The sequence below is a fragment of the Hemitrygon akajei genome, chromosome 13, assembly GCF_048418815.1.
Source record: "Hemitrygon akajei chromosome 13, sHemAka1.3, whole genome shotgun sequence".
NCBI classification, from domain to species: Eukaryota; Metazoa; Chordata; class Chondrichthyes; order Myliobatiformes; family Dasyatidae; genus Hemitrygon; species Hemitrygon akajei.
The window spans coordinates 78,076,748-78,089,622 of NC_133136.1; the positions used below are offsets into that span (position 1 = coordinate 78,076,748).

The window sequence follows — 12,875 nt, forward strand, 5'->3', positions numbered from 1 at the left end:
AATGAAATTAGAAGAGCCAGAAGGGGGCCAAAAGAAGGCCTTGGTGAACAGGATTAAGGTAAACCCCAAGGCATTCTACAAGTAGGTGAAGAGCAAGAGGATAAGATGTGAGAGAATAGGACTAATCAAGCATGACTATGGAAAAGTGTTTATGGAACCAGAAGAGATAGCAGACATAGTTAATGAATACTTTGCTTCAGTATTCACTACAGAAAAGGATCTTGGCAATTTTAGGGATTACTTACAGCAGATTGAAAAGCTTGAGCATATAGATATTAAGAAAGAGGATGTGCTGGAACTTTTGGAAAGCATCAAGTTGGATAAATTTCTGGGACCGGACAAGATGTACCCCAGGCTACTGTGGGAGATGAGGGAGGAGATTACTGAGCCTCTGGTAATGATCTTTGCATCATCAATGGGGATGGGAGAAGTTCTGGAGGTTTGGAGGGTTGCAGGTATTGTTCCCTTATTCAAGAAAAAAAGTGGAGATAGCCCAGGAAATAATAAACCAGTGAGTCTTACTTCAGTGGTTGGTAAGTTGATGGAAAAGATCTTGAGAGGCAGGAATTATGAACATTTGGAGAGGCATAATATGATTAGGAATAATCAGCATAGCTTTGTCAAAGGCAGGTTGTGCCTTATGAGCCTGATTGTATTTTTTGAGTATGTGACTAAACACATTGATGAAGGTAGAGCAGTAGATGTAGTGTATATGGATTTCATCAAGGTATTTGATAAGGTACCCCATGCAAGGCTTATTGAGAAAGTAACGAGGCATGGGATCCAAGGGGACATTGCTTTGTGGATCCGGAACTGGCTTGCCCACAGAAGGTAAAGAGTGGTTGTAGACATGTCATATTCTGCATGGAGGTCAGTGACTAGTGGTGTGCCTCAGGGATCTGTTCTGGGACCCTGTCTCTTTGTGATTTTTATAAATGACCTGGATGTGGAAGTGGAGGGATAGGTTAGTAAATTTGCTGATGACACAAAGTTTGGGGGTGTTGTGGATAGTGTGGAGGGCTGTCAGAGGTTACAGTGGGACATTGATAGGATGCAAAGCTGGACTGAGAAGTGGCAAATGGAGTTCAACCCAGGTAAGTGTGACATGGTTCATTTTGGTAGGTCAAATATGATGGCAGAATATAATATTAATGATAAGACTCCTGGCAGTGTGGAGAATCAGAGGGATCTTGAGGTCTGAGTCCATAGGACACTCAAAGCTGCTGCCCAGGTTGACTCTATGATTAAAAAGGCATAGGTGCAATGGCCTTTATCAACCATGGGATTGAGTATAAGAGCTGAGAGGTAATGTTGAAGCTATATAGGACCCAAGTCAGACCCGACTTGGAGTTCTGTGCTCAGTTCTGGTCACCTCACTACCGGAAGGATCTGGAAACTAGAGAAGGAGTGCAGAGGAGATTTACAAGGATGTTGCCTGGATTGGGGAGCATGCCTTATGAGAATAGGTTGAGTGAACTCAGCCTTTTCTCCTTGGAGCGACAGGGGATGAGAGGTGACCTGATAAGGGTGTATAAGATGATGTGAGGCATTGATCGTGTGTTTTTATGCAGAGTGTGGTGAGTTTGTGGAATAGGCTGCCAGTGACGGTGGTGGAGGCAGTACGATAGGGTCTTTTAAGAGACTCCTGGATAGGTACATGGAGCTTAGAAACATAGAGGGCTATGGGTACCCCCAGGTAATTTCTAAATTAAGTACATGTTCGGCACAGCATTGTGGGCTGAAGGGCCTGTATTGTGCTGTAGGTTTTCTATGTTTCTATGTTATAGAACTGGCAAAATTTTCTGCTATTTAATGGATGAGCTTTAATTTTGCTGATAGCAGGTATTACAAGAGTCATGCTTGGAGAAATTCACTGGCTGAGGTTTTTGGCTGTGAGATGCTGACAGTGAAGTACGCAATGGATTGCAAACAGACTTGGAACTTCTTTTTTCATAAGCCACTAAACCAGCATGGTGACCTGTCATATATGGTGCTCTATCAGTTGCACAAGAAATCATGTTCCTAAATGAATACTTTTATCCTCAATATATATTTTGAGCATGCTGTAGATTGATTCTCCATTGATATTTCTTCTTCTCTTTTTACAAAAGAGAGTGGAAAAATTTTTCCATTTCTGAAGAAAAACATACATATGCCATTTGCAATGCTTTGTTGTCTTGTGCAGTTGACTCATCCAGATGTAGCTCTGTGCATAGTTGATACGCAATGTCTTCACTCAATTCGTCAACACGATGAGCTGCAGAGTTATTACTCAGAGTAATTGATTTTAAAATACTGCTATCTATTTTGATAACAGTGGTGAGCACTTCTGATACAGCAGGCATTATTAATCTTTTGCGAATTGTATGAGATTTTCCACACTTTTTTCCATCATTTTGGAGATGTTATAAGAAGCAATGAAACCACTATCAAGGTCATTTTTAGCTTTCTTGGCAAATGGCTTGAGTATGCAATACTTTTCAAATACTTCTTTCATCTTCTGGAACTGAGTAATACCACAAGTAGCCTTTTACAGAAAGTGTTTTTTACAGAAGTGTCTTTTACACAGAAGTGTAAATGTGTCTGTTACAGAAGTGTTCCTGCAATCTTGATGGTTTCATGGCTTCATTAGATAGTACAGTATCACAAATAAGACACATGGGGTGTCACTGATGGGAATGGAATAAAACCATACTCCAGGTAAGTAACATTGTATTGATGCACTTTCTGTAGTTTCTGTATCTTAGCAGGATTAGACTTCAAGTCTTTACAACCTTCAAACCTTCAGACTTCAGTCACACTGCATGTATTTATCAATCATTAACCAGGTGAAAGTAAAATAAAAAAACTAACACAAACTGGGAATGCCTATCAGATGTTGACAAAGGCAGTGAGTTGGTCAGGAGGTCAGGTGGTCAGGAGGTCAGGTGGTCAGGTCTCATACCTCAAGTTAGGGTGCTGCCACCCCCCCCCCCCCAAGAATCTTTTCTGCCCCCCAGTGACTTCTATTTCCACTAACACTCCCTTAGGACATGTAACCCCCTTGGATCTAACTGAAGCCTTATCATCTTTTGCTCAACTTAGAAGTGACAGATGGTTTATCGCAATCAGATGGAAGGTTGGATTCCCCCTCACTGTAAATTGCAATCAGTAATTATAGACAGCAACACCTCTGCCACGATTATCCTCCACTCTGGCTCCCCTACAGGGCTGCATCATCTGCCCCTTTTCTACTCACTATATACTTACTTTTATGTAATCAGATTATGTTCCAACCCCATTTACAGTTTGCAGGTGACTCTACTGTAGTGGGTCTTATCTCAAATCATATTGAGTTGGAGTACAGGAGGAAGATAGAGAGCTTAGTGACATGGTGTCATGACAACAACCTTTTTCTCAATATCTGCAAAACAAGAGACCTGTTCATTAACTTCAGGAAAGGGGGAGGGAATGGCGTGGTGCATATGCTCCTGTTTGCATCAACAGTGCTGAAGTTAAAAGGGATAAGAGCTTCAAGTTCCTAAGTGTGAATGTCACCAATAGCCTGGTCACACACCTCACCTCCAAGCTCAAAGACGGCTTCTATTATAAGACTGTTAATGGAACAGTTCCTTAGAATTATAAGATGTTCTCTTGACCTCACAAGCTATCTTGTTATGACCTCGCACCTTACTGTTCATCTGTAGTGCACGTTCTCTGTAACTGTTATTGTTTAACCTACTTTAGTGCAATATTGTAATGAATTGATCTGTATGAACAGTCTACATTTTTTTCAGTTTACCTCTGTACAGGTTGCAATAATAAATCAATTTACTAATTTTCCTGATTGTACTGCGGTAAGGATTAAGCTGATTGTAGCTTCAGCACTCTGCTCGCGCGGTGCGACAATGAATGCCTGAAGCCTAACATCCCCACAGATACTAAATATATCTTTTATCCCTGACACGAGTGCTCCCTCTGGGTGACTGACACCCCTCCAGGACATGGACCATCATTAGAAATAAGTAGCAACCCAGGAGGAAGAGTTCGAGAGTGGTGCAGAATTACTAATAACATGTCAAAAAAGAAACCTGGCGAAGGCTTCTGTACACGACATCTATGAAAATCTCGCAATAGTATTGATATTGAATGTAATCAATCTGAAATACTTTGACATATGCAAGCTTTATTTAATGTATTATTTTTAATCACGGTTTGCAGGAAATGTTGGACATCATGAAATCTATTTATGATATGATGGGAAAATACACTTACCCTGTTCTTAGAGAAGAAACACCCAGACAGCATGTTGAATTTTTTTTCCAGGTATGTGGTAAACAGCTTTGTGAGCACAAAAACAATACAGTTAATTTAACAACTTTTAATTGCTCTTCTAATTTGTTACCAATTAAAATAGAAATGATGATATCAGGTAACCAATTGTCAAATCAACAATTGGCAGATCCCAAGTACAGGGACAATGAGCAGAGATTATAGAAACTAGGGCATAGAGTCATAGAAAAATACAGCACAGAAACAGGTCCTTCGGGTTTAGTCCATTTAAACCTCTGACTCCCATCGACCTGCACCAGGACCATAGCTCTCCACATCCATGTAACTATTCAAACTTCTCTTAAATGTTGAAATTGAGCTCACACGCACAACTTGCTCATTCCACACTCTCATGACCCTCTGAGTGAAGAAGTTTCCCTTCATGTTCCCCCTAAACTTTTCACCTTTCCCATGACTTAACCCATGACTTCTAGTAGTAGTTCCACCCATCCTCAGCAAAGAAAGTCTGCTTGCATTCACCCTATCTAGATCCCTCGTAATTTTGTATATCCTCACATGGCATGGAAAGCAGACATCTAAGAAATGTGTCAGAATTGTCAGAGGTGAATGCCAGTACTTTAATTGTCACCATTTATTCACAATACCAGCACCAAGTCTAGAATTCCTACACAAGTCCCAAACTTCTTGTCATCCTTGCTCCTGTTCTGCCAACAGAGTTCCCATGTTGATTGCAAATCCACTCTCATTCCCCAGCACCTGTTCAAAGAAGTCTGGTGATGGAAACTGTGCTGGATTAGTGCTGGGTTGAGGCAAGTTCAGGGAGCATGAGGGAAGGAAAGGGCGGTGTTTGATGGGAGTGGGTAGGTCACAATTTGACAACAATTTATAGTTCTTTTATGGGTGGTGCTTATTCTGGTCTTATCAAATGTAAGATTTGTAAATTAAGGCAACACCAAGTGTGTATGGTTCACCTCTGATATCAAGTTGTGACCCATTATATCACAGAGGTTTATGAAATTCTTCCAGAAACAGGAACAGTCAATCTTAAACTGAAGGAAGAGCAAGCGGAATGGCTACCGATTAGTCTATGTATCCACAGGAGTTTTGTCATTGTGCAAAGAATGAACATTGTATGCACTAGATTTAAAAATTGAGTGGAACACACTTTTTTCATTGTTGTTGCTTCAGACCTTTAGAAATGGTTAACATTTGGGTTCTAATGCTTGTATTGAAAAGTGCATGCACAATCCTCTGGGCAGAGATGTTGGATATTATGATGCATTTGGTTGCACAGAATGAACTGAGTATCCGTCAGACTGACAAAAGTTATAAGTGCCATTATGGTATTGGTTCTGAAGTGCATAGACAGAATAAGCCAAAAGCAAAAGAAAAGAAACTGCATATGGTAAACATCTGAACTAAAAATTTAAAAAATAGAGGAAAAGTTAAATAATTCAGGCAGTGTCTATGGCAAGAGAAGCAGAGTTAACGTTTCAGGTCAATGGCATTTCAGAGCTTTGGCAGAAAGTCACCTTAAGCGTTAACTCTGTTTCTGTGCCTACAGATTTACTTGTAGATTACTGTTTTTATTACAGATCCTGGTATGGAGATGTTTGGGAATTTGTTCTAGAAATGACTGTAGATGTAATATATGATAAACACACATCTACATCTAGCTAACATGTATCTCAGCCTCTGATACCTCCACTGGGTAACATACATGAATTTACAGTAGAGGTGATGTATGGTAGAATTTACAGTAGAAGCAAGTACCATTCTGAACATGTGCAAAGGCCAGAACCTGCTGGTAATATCTCAACTTGTAGCTCTTCAAGGCTGTGGTCTGCAACATGCCCTAAAACCTAAGATCAGGAATCCACTCTAACATATTTGTGCCAGTTAGACATCTGACTTCGATGGAAAGGAATGACTAGCAGAGATTAAAGTATCAGTATGTTTAGATTTTATTAATTGACTTAACTTATTAAATTTTTACTATAATTGAATATTTTAGAAGTCTTTACATTCAAATTGCTTTATCATTTTAATATATTTTTTAAATTCTTTAGAAAATCATTGTTAATTTCTTTACAGTTTTAGAATGTGAAACTCAGTGTTTGAAAGGCAGCCAAGCCAGGGAGGTACAGCTGTCACATCCCTTCACTATTTTCATGGTAGGTTTGTACTAGCCTGTCAACATGAGTTATGAATGGAAGGACCTGACACAGCACAGGTTGATAACATTTCAGAGCCTGCCAAACATTGTTGACCTTAAGCACTAATGGCTGCTGAGATTGAAGCCAACACTTTTCAGGAAATTTGGCTCAGAACATCCATACAAAGTAATTTTGTGGATCGATGGTAAACATTTTTACCATTCCACAAATTACAATGGATTGAATCTAGATGCTCACAATTATACTACTTCCAATACTTTATCTGTCTCCTACATCACAATACATTTAAATTCCATGTTATATCTCTTTTCTGCTTTTAACAGAAAATGGATAAAAATAAAGATGGAGTAGTGACCATTGATGAATTCATTGATACCTGCCAAAAAGTGAGTGATTTATCAATATTGTTTATAATTCTGGTCATCACCTTTTTCTCTTTTGTTCAGTTTCCCTTTCTTCCTCTCCTTCTCCCTCTTTGTCTCCTCACTCAGATTCGTGAAGCAGCTACTTGCTGATGTTTTAGACACACCGCTAGACAGAGTTTTGTGGCATGATATGATGCCGTTCATTGAAATCAGTAAAATACAATAGCCTAATTAGTTATTAACATTTGGCCTAGTTAAAAAAACATACCACTGCATAAGGCCAAACATTGCATTTATTGCTCTGTTACAGATATAATGTTCACAAAAGTCTTCAGCATTTAGAAAATATCTTTCCTTTTATTTTTAGTTTGTTGTTAAAAAAAATTGGTAAAAGAGCAAAACAGAACATAGTGGTCATATTCTAATCATATTGAGAATCAGTATGCTCATCGTGAGCATCTTAAAGAGCAAGAAGGATTCTGATTTTATTATTAAGAAATTGGTTGCTAGATTTGAATGCAAAGAATTCGAAATGGGCTGGGTAGACATTGTAGAAAGCCAAGATAATTCAATCTTCACAGTATATTTGTGTTAACTTATATAAGTTGCAATGTTATTCTTAAATTATTAATGTGGAACTTGTTGAAATTTACCGGTTCCATAGAAATGAAATTTTGGAACTTATGCAACAGATCAGACATGCATATTGTAAATTATTAATTTATTTCATTATACAATGGACTATAATGAGTTATGGTGGTGACTATAATGAGTTATGGTGGTGAACATTAGAAACATAACTAACAAAAGCACGTAACAGTTTTTATAACTGCAAATCATTCTTGAACTTCTTAAGCACAAAGTTGTCAATAAAGACTATTTTCTTAATTTTTAGAACTTACACATGTATAAAGCTGTAATCAATCATTCCTCATTACCTGTCAAAGTGGCAGTTATGAAAATAATCATAGGATTGAGGCAGCAAATTACGTAATATGGTACAAAATTTGTGTATTCTGGGTTACAAAATTATTTGCCTTGAATTACTTTTTTTATAAACTTAGCTACCTCATGCAGCAGGGTTCATTTCCTCAAATATTGTCAGATTTACTGTACTGTATATCAAGGTTCAGTCTTCTGCTTTCTTTTGCCTAGGATGAGAATATCATGAAATCCATGCAACTCTTTGAAAATATTATTTAATGAAATCAACAATCAAGCACTTAAAAGACAGCATCAAAGATTCTAAACAAAAGGAGTGACTGTGATCAATGAAGGAATCACTACCACTATAATAGAACTCAGCAACATGTTGAGCAGATGTATTATGCAAGTCAGCTTTGTTCAGAGTAAAGCCTTCAACTAGTAAATATTTTTTAGAGTTATGAACATAGCCAATGTCATAACATTGAATTCTTTTAATTTGAAACAAAAAATTGAGTTAATTGCACAAGTAAAATGCATGCTTTCATAATCTGGCAAAGGACCATCGTAAAAATGGTAATGACTAAATAATGGTTATTTTACTAGTGTTGACTTCAGTGGATGGGAAGTGGAGTGAGTGAGTGAGTGTGTGTGTGTGTGTGTGTGTGTGTGTGTGTGTGTGTGTGTGTGTGTGTGTGTGTGTGTGTGTGTGTGTGTGTGTGTGTGTGTGTGTGTGTGTGTGTGTGTGTGTGTGTGTGTGTGTGTGTGTGTGAAAACACGCAACTGCTGTGAATGTGTGCGAGTGTATGGCTTCGAAACACAGCACTTCTAATTTGCTGCAGACTGTTTGGCAAATTGAAATAAGCAGCACATGAACCAAACATGATTCAAGAGCCTATTTAAATGTAATTTTAATGAAACTTAGGGCAGTGTCGAGAATAAAGGACAAATGCAATGTAACATACTATCCATTTGTACATCACTTTCTTAACTAGAGTAATCATGATACCTTTTATTGGCAAGGTCAGAGTCACTCAACTATTTCAGATATACAAATAGAATGCTAAGACACGTCCAAGCTAATCTGCTCTGGTTTAGTTACTGTCTGAGGAGCAGCATGGCCCCATTACATCTTCAATTTATGACAGTGTCTTTGTGTATTAATGTGTACATTTTGTAACAAAACAGCCCACAAAAAATAAAGAGAGAAAGTTTATCAAGGAAAATCTTCTGATGTTGGTTTGTTTCAACCCACAAGACTTTGGTGATCAAGCAGGAGCAGCGTAAAAGGTTCTTCAACAAGGGGCGATTGATACGTTCATGGCCTAAGGCAGAAGGAGTCAATTTTAGAAAATTTAGCACATTTATTTTTCAACATAGTGCCCTTCTACATTTACACACTTAGTCCAGCGATCGTGGAGCATGTGGATCTTGGACCTCCAGAAAGTGTCCACAGCATGGGTGATTGATAAGTCCATGGCCTAAGGTAGAAGGAGATAAGTTATACAGCTCTCGTTACATGCAAATGCAGTTCAACTCTTTGAGTGATTATGCAGAATGTTTGAAGTTAATAACTCATCTCCTTCTACCTTAGGCCATGAACATCAATCATGCCGATCAGTTATTAATTGATGAGTTATTAACTTCAAACTTTCTGCATAATCACTCAAAAGAGTTGAACTGCGGCAGGAAACACCACATTGGAAAAGGTCTTATCAAGCCAATATACCAATGACTTATACAAAGATCTGTGCAATTGGAATTCCAGCTAAATAACATATATAACAAAGAAGCAGAATATGCATTATTTACATTAAAAACAAGTTTCTGTGAAGGTGGTGACAAAGCTGGTAAGCTGCTGGCACGATATTTAAAGCAGCAGAATATGAATAGTGTTATACCTGTGATTAAGAAAGGGGATACATTAGTGTTATCATCTAAAGAAATAAACGGAGTCTTTCAACAGTTCTATGAACATCTATATGCATCACCGTTTAATCATGACCAGGAGGAGCTGAATCAGTTTTTTGCTAACATAAAATTGCCTACATTATCCCCACAACAAGCTGAGTCCTTGGATGCCCCAATTACTGAGGATGAGGTCAGATGGGCTATTGCGGCTATGAAAATGGGGAAATCGCTAGATATGGATGGCTTCCCAGTTGAATATTATAAGAAATTTCTGGACATATTGGCTCCTATTCTAACAAAAATCTATTCAGAAGCATTTAATTTGGAATCTTTACCTAATACATTTAATGAAGTATTAATATCGTTGATCCCAAAAAAAGACAGGGATGCAATAGATCCTTCCAATTATAGGCCTATAAGCTTAATTAATGTGGACTGTAAGATACTGACTAAAATACTGGCTTCGCGATTAGAGAAAGTATTGCCATCTATAATTAACACTGACCAGTTTGGCTTCATTAAAGGCAGATCCTCAACTGACAATTTAAGGAGATTACTGCACTTAATATGGCTGAACTCCCCAAGTAGTATCCCAGTTACTGCCACCTCCCTGGACGCTGAAAAGGCCTTTGACAGGGTTGAGTGGAGATTTTTAACCACGGCCTTGTCATTCATTCTTTGGGTTTGCTCTATCTTTAAATCATGGATTAGAGTTTTGTATAAAAACCCTAAGGCTGCAGTTATCACAAATGGTATCATATCCCCATTTTTCAACATTTCACGGAGTACACGCCAAGGCTACCCCCTCTCCCCACTATAATTTACGATTTTTTTGGAACCATTGGCAGTCATGATTAGAGCAGATCCAAATATTAGAGGGGTGGAGGGAGGCGGAAAGCAGCATAAGTTGATGCTATATGCTGACAATATTTTATTACTGATTAGTGACCCTACTAATTCCTTACCTCCACTAATGAAAACAATTCAATTATATTCTGAAGTGTCTGGTTATAAAATCAACTGCAGTAAATCTGAGGCTATGCCAATGTCAAAATTGTATTATTCAAATTCAGTATCTCAGTTTAATTTCAGATGGGTGCCAGTTGGAATGAAGTATCTAGGGGTCAAACTCAGTTAGAATCTGGATGAAATAATTACTTTAGATTATGATCCATTATTGAGTAGGTAAGAAATAATCTGGATAAGTGGGGAGCACTGAGACTGTCACTCTGGGGTAAAGTCAATGTAGTTAAAATGGTCATAGCACCTCAGTTTAACTATCTATGATGCTTCCTTTAAATATTTCAGATTTGATCTACAAGCAATACAACAAAATTATTAGTGATTTTCTATGAGATAAGAAGAAGCCCAGAATTAAAATGAGTAAGATGTGTATGTCCAGGGACATGGGTGGGCTCGGTCTACCAGACATCAGGGCATATAAATTATCCTTTGAAATTACCAAGTTAGCTAAACATTGGGACAGGGCTGATGTTGATTTAGATTGGCTAGTTATAGAACGGAGCTTGGCTCCACCACATTCTCCCCTTAACATTCTCTCACAACGTGGAAAACAAGACAAATCTAAATCCTATACTATTTCACTCAAGGAGTGTGTGGAGTACAATTAATAAAGCTTGTAAGATCACACATTTAAATCAGTTATACTCCTTGCTCTGGAATAACCCTGCGATACGCATTGGGAAAAGAATGGTGTACTGGAAAGAATGGAAGATTAAAGGTGTAAATACAGTAGGTGATCTCTATGAGAATGGGATTTTTATGTCGTATGTGGATTTGCAGAGGAAATATAACTTTATAGATAAAGGGAATTTCTGGAAGTATTTACAAATAAAACATTGCGTTAGTAGCATATTCAAGAATGGTGGCCCACAAAGTAACTCTTTAACTGAATACTTTACACTACCACAGGAAGTTCATAAAGCATCAGTGTTTTATAAAATTTTCAAGCACTCTGTGGGTGAACCGTGTAACAATCTCAAAACAGTATGGCAGAAGAATCTTGGAAGGATGTTGAAGATAATGAGTGGTCAAATATTTTATCAAATATGGGTAGACATATTAGGAAAATGAGAGGGAATTTATTTAGTATAAGATAGTACACAGATATTATTGGACACCAACTAGACTCAACAAAACGGGGATTCTTGATAATCATTTATGCTGGAAATGTGAAAATGAGGTGACAATAGACAATAGGTGCAGAAGTAGACCATTCGGCCCTTCGAGCCTGTACCGCCATTCTGAGATCATGGCTGATCATCTACTATCAATACCCGGTTCCTGCCTTGTCCCCATGTCCCTTGATTCCCTTGATAGGTGGGCACATATTTTCACATGATTTGGGCGTGTTCCATGGTTTGTCCATTTTGGTGTAAAGTTCTTGATTTGTTGAGGAATTGGTTGGGTCCTACACTGCCCTTGTGCCCACGGCTCTGTCTCCTGGGTGATAGGACAATGATACCTAATGTAAACAATGACAAATTTACTATTTTAAAGGTGGGTCTCATCACAGCCACAAGAATTATATTGCAAAACTGGAAAAAACCCAGATGTCCCACTGTGAGGGAATGGACTGAGGAAATGGTTAAGATTTCATCATATGAACATGTTGGGAAGAATTAACAGTGAGGGAAAAGTGCAAGACGCGTGGGAACAATTTTGGTTGTATGTTAATTTAAACTTAAATTAGAAGTTTTTTTCTGTTTCTTAGCTTTATATGTTTTCCTCTCATGGGATGGCTGTGTAAATATGCTGTACTGTATCTGCTCTATGACATGCTGCGCTGATTTGTAAAATAAGAATAAATAATTTAAAAATTTGAATTACAAAAAAATAAAGTAATGAGAACTGTATAACTCATCTCCTTCTACCTTAGGCCACAAACATATTAATCACCCATCGTATTGTAATTTACTTAGAATAATTGAAGGATAATGTTACCTTTCAGCTTGTTTCCAATGGACTATGTATAAAGATCATGCATAAATTTCGTAACATTGAATATTAATTTTAGGAAAAATTAAAAATTAGGTACCTCCAGTACCTAATAAAGCAGTCACTGAATGCTTGTTCATGGTCTTCTGCTGCTCCAGCGGATCCACTTCAAGATTCGACATGCTGTTCGAGGATGCTCTCCTGCACACCACTGTTGCAACACAGTGTTGCTTGAGTTACTGTCACCTTCCTGTCAGCTTGAACCAGT

General features: G+C 38.0%; 1 protein-coding gene across 10 annotated transcripts in view; it reads left to right on the plus strand.

The window, feature by feature from the left end:
* Positions 1-8,964, plus strand: part of kcnip4a (potassium voltage-gated channel interacting protein 4a) — a 1,148,311-nt gene extending 1,139,347 nt beyond the window's left edge. For all 10 annotated transcript variants that reach the window (XM_073064912.1, XM_073064910.1, XM_073064911.1 and 7 more), the window contains 3 exons: positions 4,201-4,305; positions 6,773-6,835; positions 7,970-8,964. In XM_073064912.1, the coding sequence (XP_072921013.1) occupies positions 4,201-4,305; positions 6,773-6,835; positions 7,970-8,017 (216 nt within the window). In that variant the 3' untranslated portion in view covers positions 8,018-8,964. The remainder of the gene's footprint in view (positions 1-4,200; positions 4,306-6,772; positions 6,836-7,969) is intronic.
* Positions 8,965-12,875: the final 3,911 nt, after the last annotated feature.